At 34.4% G+C, this 25482-nt stretch overlaps 1 protein-coding gene across 5 annotated transcripts in view; it reads right to left on the bottom strand.

Moving 5' to 3' along the window:
* Positions 1-207: 207 nt before the first annotated feature.
* The window catches only part of PDS5B (PDS5 cohesin associated factor B), a 226504-nt gene continuing 201229 nt past the window's right edge, over positions 208-25482 (bottom strand). The window contains exons 26-35 of one of the 5 annotated variants that reach the window (XM_027775693.1): positions 22674-22788; positions 20359-20491; positions 19631-19750; positions 18347-18409; positions 17636-17781; positions 14803-14908; positions 7778-8217; positions 7579-7689; positions 4467-4605; positions 208-1090 (exon numbers count right to left, since the gene is read on the bottom strand). In XM_027775693.1, the coding sequence (XP_027631494.1) occupies positions 1055-1090; positions 4467-4605; positions 7579-7689; positions 7778-8217; positions 14803-14908; positions 17636-17781; positions 18347-18409; positions 19631-19750; positions 20359-20491; positions 22674-22788 (1409 nt within the window). In that variant the 3' untranslated portion in view covers positions 208-1054. The remainder of the gene's footprint in view (positions 1091-4466; positions 4606-7578; positions 7690-7777; positions 8218-14802; positions 14909-17635; positions 17782-18346; positions 18410-19630; positions 19751-20358; positions 20492-22673; positions 22789-25482) is intronic. The other 4 variants (XM_027775694.1, XM_006158446.3, XM_027775695.1 and 1 more) reach the window with 4 other exon arrangements.

The raw sequence follows: 25482 nt of genomic DNA, 5'->3' as shown, positions 1-25482 counted from the left end.
AAACACTTGGCTTTCAAGAACAGTTTTATAAAGACACTGCATCAATAAAATTTTTCTTTCTGATTAACTTTACACTGTTATGGAGAACTGGAAGTTTTCTAATGTGTATATATCAGATTTTATATTATAGTGTAATAATTTGCATTTTCTGAACATAATGTTCAAGAGGAAGTATCTATACACAATAACATTCTAGACTATTAAAAACTCATTCAAATTACAGAATTTTATTGATACAGTAGATTAATAGAAACTGAAAAGGGAGATTAAATGGGATAAAGAATTCAGTACATTATTTTATAACACACTCTTTAAAATTAAAATATTTTAAATCTCTTTCTTCTTAAAATTTTCATTGCCATGACAGACCAGAAAATTCTGGGACCAATACTGAGGTGTAAAGTAATCAAACAACTTCAGGAGTATTTCACAATTTGCATGGTGTCCTCCCATCAGAGGCATCATTCTGGTATAATGGCAGACAATTTAGCACCTCTGAGGATTAAGGGTGCCCAGAATAAACACTAGGTAAGATACACAAGGGGAAGAGACCATTTGACTCTCCAACAAATTGTGACATAATGAAAATGACACCAATTGTTGGGGGGGGGGGAAACTTTTCACAGTAAAATTGCAGAGAATACAAATACAAACACTGACAGATGACTGCTTAAGATCTATCCTAACAAACCCTTTTTCAAATCAATAGATCCAATAAACAGTTGGGTACTGTCAGTTTAAAGCCGCAGATAAAAGCTATACAAGCACTTTAGAAGTCAGAAACATTAAAAAAAAATATTTACAAGTTTCTTCTTTAGTTTATGTCTACATAGCCACCGCACATTATACTTTCACAATACTCCAGAGTCAATGTTATCACCATGCGTATGGCTAAAGCATGTGACCACAAACACATGAGGTCATCAAAGTAAGGTTCAACTGTCCACTCTTCAGCAGTCCAATTTTGTGCATCAAAGGCTTTATTTAGCCTCAAGCTTGACAAAAACTTATTTTTTCCAAAGCTTTCACACAGAAAGTTATTAATTAAATTTGTTCATCGCCTTTCCCTTTTAGAACTTCTTCGTCGAACCTTAAAAGAAGTCACCAGAAGCTTAATTAAAATGAGGTACACATTTCTAGGACACAACAAAAATTATTGTTTTTTAACCAAAGTTTATTCTCACTTGTTCCTGATTTTTTTGTTTTTCTTTTCTCTAGAATCTTTCTCCTTTTTATTTTCTGTCTCAGAAGCACATATTTAATCTCTGTAATATTTGAACCCTCACTTGCCCATAAATAGCTTTTCCCAGAAGAGCAAAGGAAAAAATTATTTTAATTTCTATTTAATTAATTTAAAGAGAAATAAAAGTTAATGTCAAGAGCAAGAAAAGTAACTACAAGTGGACTCACCAACTTTTTACTTATGTCTCTATGGTTAGAAAACAAAAACAAAAAATGAACTTATGAACTTACAGCAGTCTTTCTGGGAAGGCAGTTACTGAGTTTGTGTCCTAACAACTAAAATACATATGTACAACCTGAAATTCAAATGTTACCATTTACTGGCAAGTGCTAATCAAAGTATCAAACATTAGTTCCACAAAAGGTTAATATTAACAATAGGAACACAAAAATATCAGTTTTAATTTACTGTGTAGTTTTCCCTAATGAAAAATATCTATTGCTATATACTCTTCAATCTTACTTTTTTTTTTTTTTTTTAAGAGAGAGAGAGATTTTTTTGCTATAGGATGCATGCACTCACCACACAGACGGAAAGTGAGAAATCACCCCTCAGGGGGGATGGCCATGCTGCAATCCCTTCTCTTCCACTATCCTCTCAGGATTTTGGGCATGCACACACATGCGCCTGATGCAAGTTCTAAGTTGCTGGGTCTGGGACTCAACTGCAGACAATTATGTGGTAGTCCGGCATCATAATCATTATGTCATCTGCTCGTCTGCAGTCTTACTTTTATATTCCAAAAACCACTTGAAGAAACAAGCCTAACTAGTTTGAGACCATAATTCAGTTATTTTTATATGGCTCTGACCTGCCCACTTACATAAATAAATCCGATGCAGATGGGTGTGCTGATTACATTAGACAGAACAAAGTGGAACACACTCTGGTAATTCATCAGAGAAGAGAACTCAAGTGTCTACAACAAAGATGGCTGACTGAGCTGATATACTGATAGAGAGAAGAGCTCTTAATTAAATGTGTTAATTATGTATTCTTTTTCCAAGGGAAAATAACTGGCAATACCATTCACTATTAAAAAAATAAAAAGTACTGGGGCCAGCAGATGGTGTAGTGGTTATGTAGCCGGACTCCTACATGGCTGAACATGGTTTGAGTCCCAACCCTGGTGGCTTGAAACTCACCCTGGGCGTGTGTGCATGAGTACCCAAGATCTCAGGAGGAGAGTGAAGAAAAAACTGTGGCATGGCCATCCTCCCAACCCCCTGGAATACTTTATCACTTTCCCTCTCACTATCTCTGTCTTTCTTCTTATGGTTCCCCAAAAGCATGCATGCCCTAAGGCAAAAACCTATTAAAAAAAAAAGTATCTAAGGAAATACTGCATCTTTACATTTGAAAAAGATTTATTGTCAATTTCATGAATTCTCATTCAGTCATACTTGAATTACAAAAGGTTGATTTTAGTTAAAGACATAATTTTATTCTGTGCAACTAATCTGAAGTTTCTATCATGTAACTCAAATAGAAAATTATGAAATGGAAACCATAGTACACTTGATGGATACAAGTGCTCTAAAAATCAAGATACAACTTAAGTGCTTGAAGTGTCAGTATTAAACTGCCACTTACACTTTCCAAATACATTCAGTTTAGAATTGACATTTATACTTTCCTCAGCCTACAACTATAATTTTCACTTAGTTTCAGGTTTCCATAAAAGATGTGTTCTCCATTATCCAAAATGGGAGATGAAATGAGACTATACTAAAAAATTTTATACACATATACACACACACTTAGAATTTTCTAACAACTAGCAAGTAAGTGCTTAGTGGATCTGATCAAATATTTACCAACTCTATTTTTACATCCATACTACTATCTATGATACTTTAAAAAATACATACATTTACTGTAGAAACTTCCTCTTCCTCTGTTTCTTCCTGTGGAATATCATCATTGACAGGAGAGCTACCCTGAAACACATCTACTTCCTCGCTTGAATCATTTTCCTTAGTAGCTGCTTGTTTGGCACGTCCTACACGGCTGGAGCAAAACACATGTGAAAAAAAAATGAACATTTCAATCTTTCAGTAGTTTACATCATTACAGGAAATGCTTTAAATGCTGCATAAATTCTCATATCCTTTTATCCTCGATTACTTCACAAGAAGATTTTTCAATTATAAATTCTGAGCCATAAACCAATATTTAATCATAAAATCTTACAAAGATCTACCAAGTAACAGAAGTAAGTGTGACTGGGACGACACTATAAAATATTTAAAACATAACCTGAAGTCTGCTCTTCCTTTCATTTTCCTCAACTCAGTAAATAGCATCTACAGTCACTGTGCTGCGAAAATAGTATAGCAGTCTTTACTTGGCCCTATCACTTCTATTTATACAGATTTCAAATCACTGCCTTCTCTCCACTTCCACTGCTACCACCCAATTCAAACTATTCCCCTTTCTTGCCTCCTGAGTTTACAAAGTAATTTTTTACAAACAGCCCTGGTGGCTTGAAACTCACCCTGGGCGTGTGTGCATGAGTACCCAAGATCTCAGGAGGAGAGTGAAGAAAAAACTGTGGCATGGCCATCCTCCCAACCCCCTGGAATACTTTATCACTTTCCCTCTCACTATCTCTGTCTTTCTTCTTATGGTTCCCCAAAAGCATGCATGCCCTAAGGCAAAAACCTATTAAAAAAAAAAGTATCTAAGGAAATACTGCATCTTTACATTTGAAAAAGATTTATTGTCAATTTCATGAATTCTCATTCAGTCATACTTGAATTACAAAAGGTTGATTTTAGTTAAAGACATAATTTTATTCTGTGCAACTAATCTGAAGTTTCTATCATGTAACTCAAATAGAAAATTATGAAATGGAAACCATAGTACACTTGATGGATACAAGTGCTCTAAAAATCAAGATACAACTTAAGTGCTTGAAGTGTCAGTATTAAACTGCCACTTACACTTTCCAAATACATTCAGTTTAGAATTGACATTTATACTTTCCTCAGCCTACAACTATAATTTTCACTTAGTTTCAGGTTTCCATAAAAGATGTGTTCTCCATTATCCAAAATGGGAGATGAAATGAGACTATACTAAAAAATTTTATACACATATACACACACACTTAGAATTTTCTAACAACTAGCAAGTAAGTGCTTAGTGGATCTGATCAAATATTTACCAACTCTATTTTTACATCCATACTACTATCTATGATACTTTAAAAAATACATACATTTACTGTAGAAACTTCCTCTTCCTCTGTTTCTTCCTGTGGAATATCATCATTGACAGGAGAGCTACCCTGAAACACATCTACTTCCTCGCTTGAATCATTTTCCTTAGTAGCTGCTTGTTTGGCACGTCCTACACGGCTGGAGCAAAACACATGTGAAAAAAAAATGAACATTTCAATCTTTCAGTAGTTTACATCATTACAGGAAATGCTTTAAATGCTGCATAAATTCTCATATCCTTTTATCCTCGATTACTTCACAAGAAGATTTTTCAATTATAAATTCTGAGCCATAAACCAATATTTAATCATAAAATCTTACAAAGATCTACCAAGTAACAGAAGTAAGTGTGACTGGGACGACACTATAAAATATTTAAAACATAACCTGAAGTCTGCTCTTCCTTTCATTTTCCTCAACTCAGTAAATAGCATCTACAGTCACTGTGCTGCGAAAATAGTATAGCAGTCTTTACTTGGCCCTATCACTTCTATTTATACAGATTTCAAATCACTGCCTTCTCTCCACTTCCACTGCTACCACCCAATTCAAACTATTCCCCTTTCTTGCCTCCTGAGTTTACAAAGTAATTTTTTACAAACAGCTGATGTCACTCCCCCTACACAGCTTCCCTCTGAAATGAGACTAATACTGTGAGCCTTTTTAATAGTGTATAAAGGCTTGCAGACAGTCCTTGACTACCTGCCTATTCTCATCTCTTTTCCAATCCCCAACTCCCAACAATGATCCAGCAAACCCTTGCCTTTCTTCATGTTTCTGAACTTGCCAGGATCTTTCCAACTTCAGAAACTGCGAATGCAGTGTTTTCTCCACCTGGGACGTTCCTCTCCCTACTCCCTGCCTAACTCCTACTATTCTCAAGTAATCAACTCACTGTTACTTTCCAAAGATAAAATACCTCCAGCTTCTCAACCCTCCCAATACACTCTCATACTGCACCTAGATTTCTCAGTGAACACTGCACAGTTTATGTGATTATTTAACAATAGCACAGAGCTTTAGATGGTAAGTCCCATGAGGACAAGAACCCATGCCTATTGAGTGCCACTATATTCCCTAGAACCTGTGTGCTCTAAAACAGAGAAGATATATATAAAAAAAAAGTTGTAGCACCACTTAATCAAATGGATCTTTCTTGATAAATACTTTAAGAACATACCTTATCAGTTCTATAAAAATTCAAATACATATTGCCTAATTCATACTCAAAGCAATCTTTCTTATGTGATTCAGACTTTCAAATTAAGAGAAATAAATACAGGACATAGAAAACAATGACAATCTTTTTCAAATCTACTAGTATCAGAATATAAAAAAGACAAATCATAACATATGTTATTATTATAACTCTAAAAAAACTCTCAGTGAAGAGAAGACAGGCTGCTAAAAAAAAGACATATAATCTCCTCCTGTATTTGTTTTTTAGAAGTTTATTGATTTGGGGAAGTGGAGGTTTGATTATTGACAAATCTTGCCATATCAGAACCTTTCTGTCCCATTCTCCCAGCTAACTAGGACTACAGGCATATGCCATTGCACCTGCCTGTCTAGGTTGGGTCAGGAACTGAACTCAGGCCTCCCGTGTGGTTTCAGTCTGCATAGCAATATCTTTGCAGCATGCATCACCATGACTGAAACCTGTATTGATTTTTTTTTTTAGAAAAACACCTGTTTAAATGGTTCAGAACATTCATGGGAGAACTTATATAATTTTCAGAGATAACACAACGATCATTTATTTAAGCCCTTAATTTTATGATGCCCAAATATAAATAAAGTTATGAGGTTGAAAGATATTTACCAAGTTATTTCTTTTTTACAAAATTTACCATAGTATTTAATATTCAATATTATTTAAGAATCCTTTGTTGGGACCAGCAGTTGGTGTAATGGCTATATCACTTGACTCCCATGTAGCCGAGCGTGGTTCGAATCCTGGACCTGGTGGCTTAAAACACATGCCGGGTGCGTGTGCACCCAAGATAGCGTGAAGAGAATGGAGGAGAAGGGGCTGCAGCATGGTCATCACCCCTATGGGGTGATTTTCTTTCTGGTGAGTGCACGTGCCCTATAGCAAAACCTCTCCTAAAAAAAAAGAATCCTTTATTTAGAAGTAGTAGTTTTCCTTAGTTGAATCCAAACACATTTATGAAGTTGCCACAAAAATGTACATACTTACCTTTATTTTTAACTTGAGAGAAAAATTACACAGAAAAAGGCATGAAGTACTAGCTAGATGCTCGGATAACTTTGTCTCTTTCTGTGTAATGCACAGGAAGAACAGGAAAAGCTCTATGATAATCAAGTATTGAACCAAGGAATCCTGGAAACTCTGAAAAGTCATGCTATTAATGGAACTACATAATAGCATTACACTCACAAAAAGTGTGCAGAATTTCTAAGAGAAAACAATGTTACTCAATTTTCCACTTACATAAATGACGAGAAAAACTGCCAAATCTACAAATTACAGTATTGATGCTCTTGTCACATTAAGAATTTTGGGTGCACGTTTGTTGCTGCACTTCTCTTACAAATGTGTTTGTGTGAATATCCAAACTATCTATATGTAAATATAAGTAAGTTAATTAGATTAGAAAACAAATAAAACCAACACATTAAAACCTAAGATCAACATGTAATGATTTCCATGCATATAATTTAAAAAATGATGCCTAGTACTTTCCTACTACAAGGAATAATAGCTTAAGTGTAGAACTTTTTTGTTTAAGGGAAAAGCTGCTTAAGGGAAACACAAAAAAACTTTTGTGTGCAGTGATGGGACAACCTTGTCAATGACTGGTAATATTTAAAAATATCTTATCATCTCTTCAGATACTATAAAGTCAGTATAGGAAATAATATACTATTTGTAGTCATTTATAAAGATTTGCCTAGACTGTAAAAATGTTACCAGAGGGTTAAATGGGATATTAATCATCTAGGTAAGTTTATAAAAATTTTATCTTACCTAGTATAATTGGATTAATATATAAAATTTAAATACAGCAAAATGTATGTTTATAAATGTATGACCTTTTTCAAAATAATTGGAAGTTGGTTTGAAATTTAATATTGTTTACAACTTACACATTTTTTTTTGGTTGTGATGGAGATGGCATTTTTGATGGTCTTCCTCGTCCTTTCTGTGGTGTGGATTGTGTGGATTCAACTGCACTAGTTTCTGGAGATTCTGCTCTGCTTTGGGGAAGACCCAAATGTGGATAGCATCAAATTATGATTTATAGTATAGTAACTAAAGAGATTCAGTTTAGCTACACATATTTACCTCTGCTGTGCTCTCCTTGATGTCCGGTGTTGTTTACTTTTTGACTTCTGTTCTGTATTTCCACTTTGTCTTTCTTCTTCCTCCTCCTCCTCTGCTACAGGAGGTCCAGACTTTTTTTTGCTTCCTTTTTTAGAAGTTTTCATCGTTGGCTCTTCTTTTGGTGTACCTCCACCAAGAGGTTTGGGTGGGCGGCCTCTTTTACCCTTTTTTGGTGGACTGTTCTGTTCATCTTCATTTTCTAATATATCTTCTTTGAGCCTCTTTTCCTCAGGCCACTGTTGCTCATCTGATTCTGAAGCTGTATGGCCTCTTTTCCGACTTCGCTGATTGCCTTTAGGTTTCTGCTCCTGTACCAACTTCGTCAGATCATCCATACCTAATTTCTCCTCTGGATCTGTGACAGGTGTTTTTTTTCGGCCTCTAGGCTTCTCTAATTCAGACTAAGGAAAAGGAAAAAAAAACACACACACACACACACAATTTTATTTCTTTTTTTATTGAGAGGTTTTTGCTATAGGGTGCATGCGCTCGCCAGACAGACAGAGAGGGAGAAAGCGAGAAATCACCCCCTGGCCACACCGCAATCCCTTTTCCTCCATTCTCCTCTCGGGATCTTGGGCATGCCCGCACACGCACCAGGCGTGAGTTTTAAGCCACCGAGTCCGGGCCGCGACCCACAGTCGACTACATGGGAGTCCAGTAACATGGCCATTATGCTAACTGCTGGTCCCAAAAACCACAATTTTAAATATAAAATTTTTAGTGTGCATATTTCAAAGAATAAAACTAATAAAAAAATAACTATCTACTTTGGTCATAAACTGATAGCTAAAGTATATAGTTCTTAAATTCTTACATATATCAGAACCATAACAAAAAACCAAAATTATTTACTTGTCTTTATTCATAGCTTTTTTTTTTTTTTTTGAGAAGTGTTTACTATAAGGTGCATGTGCTTACCAGAGAGAAAGAAAGTGAGACACCCCCTCCCCCCATGGGGATGACCACACCACAATCCCTTCTCCTCTATTCTCCTCTAGGGATTTTTGAATACACACGCACATATGCCTGGCGTGAGTTTCAAGCCTCTGGGTCTAGGACTGGAACCACAGTAGGCCATGTGGGAATCCAGTAACGTAACCATTACACCATCTTCTAGTCCCTTCATTAATAGTTTTTTTAATTAAGAAAAAAATTCTCTAGGGCAAGAACGTAAATCTTCAGTCTTCTTTTTACGTGAAGAGCCTCAAAGGGAAACCTCTAGAAACCAGTATTTCATTAAAGTATAAATTTTAATGAAGTGCTTTCACAAAAAAAAGAAGAGTCTAAATACAATGCTTAGTCCGAATGCACAATCATAAGGAAGTATCTGTTTTGACAGTCACTTTATATAATTCTCCACACAGTACAAAATATAAAGCCTCAGATTTATTTGTCATGTTTATTACATCATAAAGTAACCATTTGGAACATTCAAGATAAAGTTAAAAAGTCATCATTTATTAAAATCTTTAGAAGCATTTCTAAATTAGAGATAGTGCTTTTTTCTAGGTATCGGTAATAATTAAAAAATATCAGTGGCTTTCAAATATAAAATAAAATCCGAGTGTAGGAGCTGGCAGATGGCCACTATATAGTTGCTGGATTCCCATATGATTGACTACAGTGTGACTCTCAGACCCGGTGTTCATGTGTATCCTAGAAAATGGATTGCGACATGGCCATCCTCAGGGGATTGGGGGAGAGGTGATTCCTCACTTTCCCTCTCACTGTCTCTGTCTGTCTCTCTCAAGCAAGTCCACACATGCTAAGGTAAAAACCTCTAAAAAATTTTAAATGAATAAAAAATAAAATTCTGGTCTATATTCTAAGAATTATGCACCAACCAACAGGTAATTTTTTAAAGAAATTCTCCGAAGACCCAAGAATGAAAATGTATGTATGAACACTTACAATACAAAGTTAATTTCTAAAATATCTATACCAATTTACACTCTTAAGAAAACAAACCACAAAAAAAATTTATCAGATTACCAATAATTGTGGTATGCTTAATTAATCACTACATTTCCTGTCTGCAAAATGTGTATGTTCTTGGTATTATGTCCTTTGCTTACTTATTGAACTCTTTCGTGTTTTTAATCTACATTCTTCTACACTTTTGTGTATGTTTAAATTTAATTCATATTTATTTTAGACTGAACTGTGTCACCTCCAAATTCATATACTAAAACCACCTCAACATGATGGGTCATGTGGGATCTCTAGGAGATAATTTGGTTGACACACAATTATGAGAGTGGAGCCTTCATGATGAGATTAATGAATGTATAAAATAAGGGGCACCAGAGAACCAGCATCAGTTCATTCTCTCTCTCTCTCTCCTCTCTCCCACCCCACGTGAGGGCCCAATGAGAGGGTAGCATCTATAAGCCAGGAAGAGAACATTCATCAAGAACCAAATCTGCTGGCACTTTAGATCTTTGACTTTCAAGCCTCCAGAACTATGAGAAAATCAATTTCTGTTGTTTAAACCACTAGTCTGTAATACTTTGCTATAGCAACCTGAGCTAAGACACTATTCTATCTTACTCTAGAACAAGACAGTCTACACTGTTTCCCTCACCTTCATTTCCAAAGAGATACCCAATAATTTCAGAATCACTGATGTTTCCTTTATTTCATATTAGATGTTTTAAAATAAGAATTTTCTGGGGACCAGCAGTTAGCATAATGGCTATGTTGCTGGACTCCCATGTATTCGACCACGGTTCGAGTCCCAGACCCGGTGGCTTAAACTCACGCCGGGCACGTGTGCATACGTTCCCAAGATCCCAAGAGGAAAATGGAGGGAAAGGGGTTGCGGTGTGGCCATCCCCACGGGGGGTGATTTCTCACTTTCTGTCTCTCTGTCTCTCTCTGTCTTTCTGGCAAGTGCACATGCCCTATAGCAAAAACCTCTACAAAGAGAAAAAAAAAATTTTTTTTTCTGGACAACTCTAACAGCAGCACAATATTTTACTAATTATTATTAAATATGTTTGTGTCTAATTGGCTGACCCTGTCTTTATTAATCCTCTTTTTACATCCACTATTCTTCTACATAAACTTAAAACAAAATCACACTGGAATTTTAAGTTATATATTCATTAAGAAAAAACTGTCCTCTTTTTAAAATTTCCTTTTACCATGAAGGTACATGGCATGTGTTCTCTCTCTTCAAGTCTTCTATTTATCTCAGTTTTGAGATTTTTTTCCACTTAGGTTCTCCCTGCTTCTTTCTACAGTTATGTTTATTTAGAGCTGTCAATCTATCTGTCTATCTATCCATTCATTTATCTAATCCTCTTCATGCAATGGTTATTGTGATAAAGAAATTACTTTTTCCCTCAAGTATGTATATGATATAAAATGAAATTACCAAAGTTAATTACAAACATACATATAAACACATAGGTTTACCATTCTGCATTCTTGGTTTTTCAATGACCTCTCCTATTTTCCTAAGACTACAAAAATAACAATAAATTTATCTCTTCTTTTTCACTGTTATACTTCTAGCTTCTATTTTTAATGTCCTGAATTGGTCAAGTATTCTAGAATAATTATATCAGGTCACTGGAGAAGTCATGATGCATTTTTTGCATAATGCATGTATCATGACTTTTTCCAAGGACCCAACAGATAATGTTTGGGACAGCAGGTTGCTTGTTTTGTTCTTAATTTTTAGAAAGAATACTTCAAGTATCTATCCTTTAGAAAGAGTGACAGTGACTACTGGTTTAAATAAATAAAACTTGTAGTATGGTAAGGAATTACCTTTCTGATATCAGTTTATTGGGAGTTCCTATTTATGAACAATTGATTTTAAATTTTATTTATGTCTTCTTGGCATAATCTGAAATTACCTAGTTGTTGTTTTTCTTATTTGGTATATTAGTTTACTATACTATTTTTTAAAAAAATTTTTTGAGAGGTTTTTGCTATAAGGCGTGTGCACTCACCAGAAAGACAGAGAGAGACAGAGAGATAGAAAGCGAGAAATCACCCCTCAGGGGGGATGGCCACACCCCAATTCCTTCTCCTCCATTCTCCTCTCAGGATCTTGGGCACGCACGCATACGTGCCCAGTGTGAGTTTAAGCCACCGGGTCTGGGACTCAAACCGTAGTCAACTACACGGGAGTCTAGTGACATAGCCATTACGCTAACTGTAGGTCCTCCCCAAAATTTTTTTTGAGAAATATTTTTGCTATAAGGCGTGTTTGCTTATCAGAAAGACACAAAGCAAGAATTCACTCCCCAGGGTGAATGGCAACACCACAATCCCTTCTCCATTCTCCTCTCGGGTTCTTAGCCACAAACACACAGTGCCTGGTGTAAGTATCAAGCTTCCAGGCCCAGGACTCAAACCATGGTCAACTACGTAGGAGTCTAGTGCCTTAACCACTATGTACCTACTGGCCCCCATTAAAATACTTGTATGAGGTTGCCTTTCTTGTGCCTAGTGGTTAAGGCAGCCAGATCCCACCTGGCCAACATAGTGGTTCAAATCCCAGACCCAGTGACTTCAGAAACATGCCAGGAGCATATACATGTGTGCCTAAAATCTTGACAGAATAGAGAAATGGAGAAGGGATCGCAGCAGGACTATTCCCTATGGAGTGTGCCCTCTGGCAAATTGGAGAAAAAAGGTTTTTTAAAACATTAAAAATTACCTATATTCCAGCCATTTAGTTTTTTCATTTTTGTTTTGTTTAGTTTTCGTGCATAAGCTTAAAACTAATTGTTATTACTCAGAGATCAGAATGTAAGAAATATTAAAAAGAAATTTAAAATTTCACCTCTGAATTTAAATGATACTATTTTATGATGCCCAAAATACGAAAAGGGTGATTGGATTATTCTCTGCTTTAGAAAAAGTTGGTGGTAAAAGGAAATCCAGTGTCCACTTTCTTGAAAATACCATAAAAACATCTAGTTTCCTAAAACACCACAAACTAATTTTTCCTTCATTTTAAACTGTGTTGTTTTAAGAACAGAGAAAAAATAAAACTGAGGTTAGAAACACAAAATACAAAAATATCATTCATAATATTAAACATTTGAATACAAATGTATATAGAAAATAACTTCTTTGCTGTTAAATAGTATGCAAATAATAAAATATTTTTTTAGATAATCTACTGGTATTTAAATGGAGCATCTCTTTGAGGGCATTTAAGCCAAACTAAGTCCTTATAAATAAATCCTCCCAGCACCTCTGAAAATAGACCCAATGTTATATACTATCCATGCCACAATAGATAGCAAAGGCCTCCATTATTATTACAATACAATAAATCTCAAGAGCTCAGAAATTCATAACTAGTCTATGAAAAACAGTGAACTTGTTTCTGTACTGCAACAAGTAGAAGTATATATGAAATTTATATGATAAAATATTAAGAATTTTTAAAAAAGGTGTTTCTTAACTTTGGAGGGGGAGAAGAGCCATATCTGGGTATGGGTGTGGATATGAGTGGTTTAGGTGACTTTTCTAACAAATAAAAGAAATCATGAGCTCTTCATTTGAGGCATTTTCAAATATATAATCAACTCTCATTAATAATAATAGAGGTATTTCTGCACTAAGTGAAAAATAGGACTAGAAGACATAAATATCTTTTCCAATTCAAGGAGTCTATAAATCCATATAAGAGGATTCCTTTTCTCACTAAGTGATCAATTTTTAATTCTGCTTAAGTGGAATTTTAAAACAGGCAATAAACACCAGAATTTATCATAGAGACAATAAAGATTTAGTAAGAATGTTAGGATTATAGATTTTTAAGTGGAAAGAGAAGTAATCCGCCAAAATAAATTACAGGAGAAACCAGAAAATAATTTAAACTTCTTAGGTGGGCCAGTCAGTGGAAGACAAAAAGGACATTAACATTTCATAAAAAACAAAAGTAATTATTTTATTGATAACCCTCCACACCTCCATTAATCAAGGAAATATAAACACATTAACTTTTACTGTTACAGCAACCATTAATCAAATCTATTAATCATTCTAACAAGAATAAAACAGCAGTAGCAATTCATTTGGGCTAATTCATTTATTCTGATAACCTTTACCAGTCACGTATTCAGAGTTTTCAGATAAGCAAACTGATTCAGAGTGCCTTATCATAATTTATTCAGGAAATACTTAGAGCTGAACTGGAAAGTCAAAATAAGTTCAATTATTAAATTCACTGAGCTGTGTTAGAATATATAACTGTATTCTACACCTGAACTAAAATTTTATCAAACCTGTCTTCAAATGACAATTATAAACTGTGTGTATCATCCATTTTATCAATTCTGTTAAGATTTAAAACTGAATAAGTTTTCAGTTTACGAAAACCATTAGCATTTCCTACACTTACTAGATGTCTATTTAGTAAAAAGCTCAAGTAATCAACTAAATGGAAGAGCCTCTAAAGACCCCCACATTCATGCTCCTTCCATAAGGCTAATATACTATGTTAAAACAAACAAACAAACAACTCGCGCCTCGCTGAATTCCCATGTAGTCGACTGCAGTTTGAGTCCCAGACCCAGCAGCTTAAACTCACGCCGGGCGCGTGTGCGTGTGTGCCCAAGATCCCGAGAGGAGAATGGAGGAGAAGGGATTGATTTCTCGCTTTCTGTCTCTCTGTCTCACTGTGTCTTTCTGGCGAGCATACGCACCCTATAGCAAAAACCTCCCAAAAAAAAAAAAAAAAAAACCCTCAGGAGCAGTTCTATATATGTGATTGGCATGCTTGATTGCAAAGACCTAAGGATTACTTATTAGCATGACAAAAAATAGAGATTCAATATATTTAAATTACATGGTATAAGATAATTATCAACTCAAATTTGTGACTGAAACCACTAAAAGAAAATTGGTGTCAAATTTGATAGTAATGTTAATTAATTTAAGTGTAAAAATTACTATTTATACAATACAATTATTACTATCAAAATATTATACAATCAAACCAAGTATCTCACCCTTACAAGATCAGAGTCGTCTCTCTTGTCACTTTTTTTCCCCGGCAAAGGTGAAGACATTGTATAATCTTCATTTTCACTGTGATCCATTTCAGAACTATCAAGCCTTTTAATACAGACATTTGCAACTGTTATTATAACTTAAACAATCTTAAAACCTTTTTCTCTTCCCTAGTGTGTATTTATAGCTTTATAATAAAAAGTTTCAGTCCTTTCAAAAATCAGTCAGTTTTATTCTATCATATTTATCTCCAACCAACAAGTAATGAAGCTCATTTAATTTAGCAGTAAGTAAAGAATTTTTTAAAAATCACAAATTCAGTTATCTAAGTCTTTTCAATACTTAAGTTATATTTATAGGAGCAAATTAAAACTTTTGTTGTTAGTTATGTGAGACTGGCCTACACTACAACCCAACCCGTTCTTGTCCACTCCCTTATCTCCATTTCACTTTTTCTCCTCTTTGTAGCACTTACCACCTCCTAACACACTATAGTTATTGTTTATTATTTACTTCCTACCTTCTCTTGCTAGAATGTAAGTATAGATCATTTCTCAACTTTACTTACCAATATATCCTAAGCATTTGATCCAGTGCCTGGCATAGAGCAGGCACTCAAAAAATACTTGGTAACAGAATTGCACTGATAATAGAGGTCCAATTTCTGTCCTGTTTTGTCTCATCCTATTTGTATTGTAAAACCATTTATATAAATTGTTGAACCGCAAATCTCAATCTCTGGGTCAGCTATGCTGAGTTCTAAACTCCATACATCCAATAGCCTACTCAACATTTCACTTGAATTTCAAACATGCATCTGAATTTCCAAATAACCAAAACAGCTACTAGACACACCTCTTTCCCCCATCTTCTCAAAATGCACATATATAAAGACATGGCCTATTCTTCCAAGTTTCTCCTTGGTAAGTTATATCACCATCTATCCAATTATTCAGCAAAAAATATCAGAATTTATCCTTGTATTTTCCTTTTCCCTAACTGTTCACATCAAATTCATCACCAAACACCATTTGTAACTAACATCAAAATCCCATATTCAACTATTTGCCATCTTTTTTTTCTTTCTTCCCTTTCCTAGATTACCATTAGCTGCTTTCCAACTGGTTTTCTACCTCACTTCTAATGCTTTTAAAGTACATTCTCTAGAAATAATAGGAGGGATTTTTTGAAAAGCACAAATTCCATTATTAGACTCCCTGACAATACCCTTCACTTGCCCTGAAAATAAAATCCAAATTCCTTACAAGGGTTCATAAAGTCCTAACATATCTGGCTACTTATCAAAGTCATCTCTTAATATTTTTCCTCATTCCTTACTCTCTAACCAAGCTGGTTTCTCAAACGCACCTTTGGAAAAAAATTCTATTCAGCAGATGGGATGTAGAGAGAAAAAAATAATGAAGTAGGTCAAAGGCTGGAAGAAGTTTAAAGAAAAGTATATTGAAAAAGTACAGTGGAGAAATTAAGGCACATTTAAGTTAAATAACTGGGAGATAAGGCAGGGTAAAACATGAAAACTAACAAGGAGAGCCGATTAAGATTTTTGAATAATGAGCAATGATAATGACAATAGAAGCATTTTAGAAAAGAGAATTATAGAACACTGTAAAGAAAAAAGTTGGCAAAACTTAGCAACTATATCTATATCTGTATCAATATAGATAGGAAAGAGTCAAAAATAATTTAAAGGGTGCTTAATCTAGCAGGTTGTGTAAATTAGATCTTCTTCAATTATGATCAGAAATTCAAGGAGAAAACCAATTAATTTAGGATACAAGTTGATGGAAATGTTTTTGGTTATGTAAAGTAAGAGTATACCCACTAGAAAATATCCAACTGATACAGGTGAAAAGTTACTCAAATATTAGCCACTATTATTATCCATTAACACAACTTGAACAAACAAAAATACAGATGCAATATTTTTCTATTTCTATTTTACTATGTGTATTATCCAACAGCGTATTCATTAGAAGGAAATTAGTAAGATGTTTTAGAATGTCTCCTCTTTTTTATTCATTAGTGATAAATGACACAAAAGATAGCATATTCTTTCATATTAACTAAACAAAATCAATTAGTAGTGTCAGCTTAGTTCTGTACAATACTCTGCTGCCAACAAATGGTGCCTTAAGCACTTATGCAAAAAAAAGTGAAAGGGTGAATTAGTTTAAAATAATCTTAAAAAAAAAATTTGAGAAGAATATGATTTGAAAGTATATACTCTATTTTAAACTTTTTAAAAACAAAAATGTTTATACATTACATGGTAAAAAGAAATTCAAGTTATTACAAAGAGTAACTATAACATAATCTTCCTCCTCCTATATTAGGTTAAGATTTTATGTATTCTTCCGAAAACTTTTATGCATATACAAATATGAATATAATCCTCTTTGAAAACACAAAGATACCAAAACATTATTCTATACACTTTGCCTTTTTCACTAAGTAACATTTTGGGTAACCCCTTCCTCAAACCCCATGTTTAACAACTATATATTCCACTGTGTAGACAAACCATAATTTAAGTTTTACAAGTGCTAGACATTGATGACGGAAACTACTTTAAATGTATGTGCATAGATTATTCCAACAAGCTAAAATATGAAAGGTATAGAAGGAGTACCTATTGAAAATGTGCACACAAACAAATATAAACTTATAGCTGACTACCAGTGTTAAGTTATGTACTAAGTTATACATTAATCTCCATTCACTGACATTAAATGTTTTAGGTTACACTATTTTATATCTAATAGCCTTCTTGGAATCCTTAATTGTAAACCATGATATTTCTTATGTACTTACCTCCCTTTTATTCTTCCAGGAGAGCTTGGATTTGAGCTGCTGCTGGCATTGCTTACAGTTTCCATTCGTGATGATTTGGTCTGAGATTGTTTGCCTGCTGATGAAAGTGGCTTATTAACAGCTCCTAGAACATTGGTTGTTTTAGGCTGAAATGAGAAATGCACATCTCTTTCTATTTGGTTATAGCCAAATGAAATTTACATATAAAAACCCATAAATAATAGTTCTGTCAAAGTGCTCATATACAAATCATAAAAAAGTGTCTATCTTTAAGCAATGTAAGAATTATAAATTGAATATCACTTGAACAAAATTAACAACTATTGAGACAGCATAACAGTTCACTTCTTTAGTTATCTGGAAGAACAGGTTTTCATAAAAGTGGAAACAAAAAAAAGTATAGTCGACAACAAAATAGATAATTAGATTCCCACTGGGGAAGAATATAAGATGATACCTTTTAAGATGTTTATCTTGATATTAGAGAAGGAAATCTAAAAAGCAAGAGCTCCTGGGCTTTAATAACAAGTTTAAAAATAAGTTTATCTAAGCTTGCATCTGCATAATAAATATACGTTCTTCGTAGAGATAAATGGTTTATTTTCTACCTTGAGATAAATAAATTGTTAAAGATATACAAAATAACACAAGTAAGCTGATAATGACACTAAAAATAAACCACATAAAAATTAAAGTTAGTTTCAAACTTACTTTTCCAGGAGTGAAAAATGATTTCATTTCTGGAGGCAGATAATTTTTAGTGTTGCTAAAATTCTATAAGCAAGAGAAAAAGAAATAATAGTGAATATTAAAACACTGTATCTATGAGGTAGTTCAAATCAGCAAGCACAGAGCAGCCTTTTGGGTTAAAGTACATGATAGAACCAGCCGGTGTCAATGGTGTCTGGTGGTTAAGGCAGCTGAATCCTGCATGCCTAGTTGTGCGGTTGGAGTCTCAAACTCAGCAGCTTAAGAAATGCAGTATGTGTGTGTGCATGTGCACCCAAAATCCCAAGAGAAGACAGGAAAAGAGACTGTGGCATGGCCATGCCCCTGGGAGGTACTTTATTACATTTCCCCCTCTCTATCTCCAGCAAGCACAAAAGCCCTATAGCAAACTAGAATAAATAACGTACATACTAAAGTACATATTTATTTAAATTAATAAATTGAAACACAAAATTATAGGCATTGACGGTTATTTCCGTAATAAGCTTAAATTAACCTCATACCAACTCTGATACTTAAACATAATGGAACTCTAATATGCTAGAGCTCTAAGAGCCCATGAGAAAATGCATGCTCTAGTAACCAAACAGTCCAGGGAAAAGGCCACATATATTCCTATTATCTTGTTCACAGCAAGAGAAGTGCTTGAAAACAGATAGTCCTTTTAGCTATTGGATGAATCTACCAAATCTCTATACATTGATAAGACCTTAATTAGTATTTTTAAAATTTAAAAACAAAAAGATAGTGTGGTTTCCAGACTTTAATTCAATATGCTTAGATAAATTATGAACCTCTAAGGAGTATTGTGAAAAATACCTTTTATATTTCATACAGCACTTAAGTTGTTTAGAGAGTGGTTTGGAAACGCTCTTTCAGTGTTCCCAGGGTCTTGTACCTGTTCTCATGTCTGTTTTCTGCTTGTTTCCTCAAGAGCTCATAACTTCAGACTATATCTCTATCAGCATTCTTCCCATTTTGGATCAAAGGCCACTAACGAATCTATGTATTTTGATAACATTTTTACCTGTGCTTGTAAGACTAACTTAATGCATATTTTATATCATCCTAACTAATTTCTCAACCTTATTTGGGCCCTCTGGATTGGACCATATTCTGGTCCTGAGCCATTTTTTAAGACTCATGGTAACCTTTCTATGCCCTTAATAGCGGGCCAGCTTGATACTAATCCTTTCTGATCTTACAACCTAGTTCTGAGAATGTGTTTTATTTCAGTTTATACAAATGAACTTAAAAAATAAATACCTTGTCAGGTTGGGTGAAAAAACGAGCAGGTAGTACTGGGTCTTTAGGAGATTCCAAACTGTATGTGGTGCTCTTTGACATAATGATATTCATGGCAACATCACACACAGTGTACAATTTCTGCAATGGCATTAAAAAATATTCATTACTTAAGATGGTATCCCAGATTCTATGCATTAATTTTAGAACATGCATCCACTATAAATAGTAAACTAATGAAAGCAATAGTTAATATAAGCATTTTGGCTTACACAATTATTTTTCATTAGTTTACTAGTAATAGAATTACTATTTATTCTATATTAGCAATTCTAATTACTCTTAATAGAAATACTATTCACCATTTACCATTAGTAAAAATAAACCTGTTTGGGACCAGCAGATAGCCTCATGGTTAAGTCACTGGACTCTCACAAGGTCGATCGTGGGTCAAGTCCCAGACCTGGTGACTTAAAACTCAGGCCTTGCATGTGTGCATGCATGCCCAAAATTACAAGAGGAGAATGGAGGAGAAGGGATTGCAGTGTGCCCATCCCCCCTGGGGAGTGATTGCTCATTTTTTGCCTCTCTGTCTCTCTAGTGAGTGCACATGCCCTATAGCAAAATCTCTCTCTTAAACAAACAAACAAAACTGTTTGATGTTGTCAATATAATACGAGTTTCATATTCTATACTGAAATGTTTCTCAATCAACATGGAATTATAATTGTTCACAAAGAATTACATACTTCATTCATTTTTGCATCATCTGGTCCTTGGGCATCCTTTGTTTGTTTAATATTTTCTACCATTTTTCTGATAAATGCATGACTATTATTTTCATTTTTAGCCATTAATATTTCCAGAACAAACCAAAGACATCTAAAAAATAAGAAAAAAACGGGATATAGAAGAGAAAAATCCTTTGTTAAATACAGATACAATAACTTTAAATGTAAATATAATGAACCTAGATTGCAATTACAGAAAGGTAAAAAATTAAAAAGAAACAAATAGCTACAAGTCAGCTGGAAGAAAGAATATGTCACACATATACAGCACAACAGGTCAGCAGTGTAGACTTGAGCTCTTAAGATCTCTTCTCAAAGATTCCTACAGAGGCAGGTCAAAAAAGACATATAAATAATGGAAAAGAATGAAGTGATTTTTAAAAGGAACTTTTTAATTTAACTTTATTATTATTATTATCTTAATTTGACCAGGAAGAGAGAGAAAGAGATAAAGTGAGAAAGCAAGCTGCCAGGTCTAGGACTTGAACCATGGTTGGCCATGTGGAAATCCAGTGCCTTTAACCACCACACCCCCTGCCAGTCCCAAGAATGAAGTGATCTTAACTTCCAGCTATAACAGGAAAGAAAGACTGCCTAAAGGAACAGTTGTGTCATGAATTAAGTAAGGCTTCAAATATCCAAGTATCCTAGTCTTGATGGGAAGTCTTCAAGAAAATACTAACTACATTATTAAAGAATAAATTAGAGAGAAAAAAGTAATGGCTGACAACTGCACATACAGTCCTTGCTTAAAGAGGGAAAATTTCTTTAAAGTTTCAGTGGTCCAGTTTTAAAATTAATTACAAAAAATTCTGTTCAATGAAAAACGGAAAGTGCTTTATCCCTGTATCATTTACTCAGAAAGGAACAGAGTTATAGTTGATGCACAGAGGAGAAAAGTAATTAGGAAGGAAGACAGAAAAACATGAAGCAAGTTCTAAAGGGGAAAAATAATCTGTAGGATCTGACACAGCATAAATTCTGGAGTGGCTCTCTGATAGAACAGAGATTACTTATTCATGTCTGCACTGAGGCAATTTAGACATGCAAGAAAAAAGGTCCAGAAAATTCCAAAGAACATCTTATCTATTAAAACAACCAAACAACAAAATAACCCCATAATGTTCTCTGATACAGATAGGTGGGCTAGAAGTTTTTATAAGTTATAATACTGTAACACAGAACTCATTTTGGGAAAATACTTTTTTTTTTTAAATGAAAACCATAGGAAAAAAAGAGGGCAATAGCTTTTTACCTTCATATGAGAAATTTATCAGTAATTAGACTTTATTCTCCTGAGGAATCTCAAATATTTAAGTATTTCCACGAATTAAGAGACTAAGAATTTTTTTCCTTTAGTAGAAAGCTATGAGTATAATAAATTAACAGACTCAAATCCACAAAAATCAGTTTTTGCTATAATATAAAGAGGACCAGGGTATCAGGGTTATTTAAAGAAATATGCTGGTCTGAACTCTGAATACTATTATATTCTCCTTTCCACACCCAAGCATACAGTCTTTTCAATCTCCCAACAAAAATTTTTTTAAAAAGTTACAAATGTTATGAACTAATTTACAGAATTACCAATAAATTTATAAGCAGGAATATTTGACTGGATATGAACTTGACCTGTTATTAAACAAGTTTAATGTTTCCTCCTACCAAGGAAGACAGTTATTAGTTACTGAAAAGAGGAATTTGCTTACTATGTGAGTAAATAAGATTATTAATTCATCTCATATGAAAATCTACACAGACTTTCAGAAGTAGGTAGGCAAAGATAAGACCTGAAATGAAAATTTTTAATAGACAGTATAGGAACAGAACTAAAGTAATCAGACAAATTTAAGTTTTGGAAAATTAAGAAATGTAACATGGGGACTTGCAGATGGCATACTGGTCACATTGCCGGGCTTGCACATAGTTGATTATGGTTTGAGTCCCAGACCCAGCAACTTAAAACTCATGCCAGGTATGTGTGTGTACATGCCCAAGATCCCAAGAGGAGAATGAAGGAGAAGAGACTATAGCATCCCTCCCCCCGGGGGTGTGTTTGATTTCTCGCTTTCTATCTCTCTGTCTCTCTGGCAAGCACACACACCCTATAGCAAAAATCTCTCTCAAGGGAAAAAAAAAAAGAGCAAAAAAAGGAAAAGACTTTAAACTCCTAAGGAATTAATAAATACATTAGTTATAACAGAGCTTGCATTATCACCAGTGAAGGAAAAACAGTTTCAGAAAATATGAAAATGGAATGATAAAAGTCTTACTCTTTAACATCTTTAAGTTGCTCAATATCCTGTACTTTGACATAGTCTGGGTCATGTGCCAAAAGGTGAATTGTATACGGAACAACATACTCTGGTAGAAGGGACAATAATTTTTCTGCAAAAGAAAATAACAAGAAACACAAAACAAAAAATCTAGGTTAGAAAACTAAATCTTACACACTCTTAGATTGTACATTCCCAGTATCCTAATAGTTTACCACGACATGGCTAAAAGAAAAACATGTTGCAATGATCCATATTACAGTACATGATAGTTTATCCATTCATCTATAATGTCCAGTACTGGAATGTCCACCATGTGCTGAGGTTACAAAGACAAATATTTCAATGACAAATATATACTGAAAAAGTGACTCAAACTATATTCAAGACTAATGTAAGATTCATTTTTCCTGTTATTATGAGCAACTCTATGTTTAACACACTTATAAAGATGCTAAGTAAAATGAAAAACTCCTAGTAAATCTTTCAGAATTAGTGTAACACAAAAATAGAATATAATGGTTGATACTATTTGTAACAGAAGGAAAGGACAAGATACAGTTTTTAGGGTATTTTAAATAACAAAGAAATATTTTTGAGGTTTAAATTCAAATATGTCCATACATTGGCTGAGACTAGTATATTCTTTTAGAGAGGTTAAAATGTTCATACTCACTAGCTTTAATATAGGTATGTAAAAACACCGGGATTTGTAATCTGAACCATTCCATTTATTTTGCCTCTTATCAAAATAAAAATTTTAATTTGATGATTAACCTGAAGTATGTAATATCACATGCATTAATAAAGCACTCAGTTTTCTTTATTTCCACTGCCAAACTTGAAGAGAATAATTTGTATATAATACCATTCATCTCAAGGAAGGAATGAAAGAAAAAAATGTTAACAAGGTTCAAAATGCAGTAAAACTGAAATTAAATTCTATCAAATATTTATTGAGTTCTTTCTCTGTTCTAGCTCTATATTAAAATCCAAAAATAGAAATATGAATAAAACTAGGTAAGGAGCTCATGTCCAAGTATAAGCAAAGAGAGAAGCTCTGTACTTTAATGTGAAAGGTGCCTCAAAATAAGAATCATTAATACCTTGAGTAAGTTAGGCCACATATTAAAGCCAGATACTTTATATATATAATTTTTTAATCCTCAAGCAATCACAAGAAACAGTGTAACTAACATTGTAAGAAAACTAAGGCATGGATTAAGTAACCTGCCTAAACACACCAGTAAATGGCAGAGGTGGGACTGCAGAACCCTCACGTTTTCCTAGTCAATGGAGAAAAGAAAGAATGTCACAATGATGCTAATAATGAATCAGAAAGTGCAAACCATGCTCCTCGGTTTTGTTGGTTTATCTGTTTGTGTGGAAGAGGAAAGCCATTTCTAGACTTAGTTGACAACAGAGAAAAAGATGGCTGCACAAATTTCAAGTAATCCAAAGAAGATGAAGCATAGAGTTCATAGTAGGGAATGAACAGAGAGAAAGCTTGAAACTCAGGAGGAGAGCAAAGGGCCATGCTAAGGGATTTCAATATTGTCCTATAAACAATGGAGAAGTCACATGGATTTCAAGTAAGGAAGTGATGTCATGTGATCTGTTTTAGAAGGGTAATTTTGATAGCAATAATAAGGTACATGAGGGTAGGTAGGTCAGAATGCAAGGGAATATTTACAACAGGGAGGCAGTTCAGAGCATAAACAATAAATAATTAAAGTGAAACATAGCAAGGGAGGATTGCAAAGGATAGATATTCAAGATATTTGAAGGAAGAATTAACAGAATTTGGTGACTGACTAGAGGGGAGAAAGAAATGAAAAACATCTCTAATTTCAGACTTGGTCAACTGGATGGATTCTTAATGCTGTTAAACAAGTCACAAAGTCAAGAGGTATACCAACCAATCATAATGGGGTTAAAGTGAGCAGAATAAAAGCAGACACACAACACCTGATATTAATGCCAGCAACAGAAACACCAAAGGTCAAAGACACACTTCCTAACTAAAAGATGGTGCTTAGACAAGCTATATAATGTACATATGCTACTATTCTGTTAAAAAACAAAACAAAACAAAAAAAGCCCTCCAATGTTGCTGCTTATTTTACGTGGCCATTTATTCACATACATAAAAAGATATAGGTTGATACCTAAATGCTCATGCATTTCTATTTTTTTTTTTTTTGAGAGGTTTTTCCTATAGGGCGCATGCACTCGCCAGAAAGACAGAGAGAGACAGAAAGCGAGAAATCATCCCCCAGGGGGGATGGCCACACCGCAATCCCTTCTCCTCCATTTTCCTCTTGGGATCTTGGGCACGCACATACACGCGCCCGGTGTGACTTTAAGCCGCCGGGTCTGGGACTCGAACAGCAATCGACTACATGGGAGTCCAGGGACATAGCCATTACGCTAATTGCTGGCCCCAGCATTTCCATTTTTTAAATGACTTTTACATTAAATGAAAAGAGGTTATTAAAAACAGTAACTTCTAGAATCAGCAGATGGCATAATTATTAATCCCTGTACTCCCACGTCTGACCACAGTTTGAGTCCTGAACCTGGCGGCTTGAAACTCACACAGAGCGTATATGTGTACATACCCAAAATCCCGAGAGGAGAATGGAAGAAAAAGGACTGTGGCATGGCCATCTCCCCTGGGGGCTGATTTCTCACTTTCTGTCTCTCTGTTTCAACGGCAAGTACATGAGCCCTATAACAAAAAAATCTCCCTTAAAAAAAAAAAAAAAAAAAAACCACAAACAGTAACTTCTTACTTAATGAGTGT

The sequence above is a fragment of the Tupaia chinensis genome, unplaced genomic scaffold, assembly GCF_000334495.1.
Source record: "Tupaia chinensis unplaced genomic scaffold, TupChi_1.0 Scaffold000597_1, whole genome shotgun sequence".
Lineage (NCBI taxonomy): Eukaryota > Metazoa > Chordata > Mammalia > Scandentia > Tupaiidae > Tupaia > Tupaia belangeri.
The sequence above is the reverse complement of the archived record's forward strand: the minus strand, read 5'-3'. Positions and strand labels throughout refer to the sequence as shown.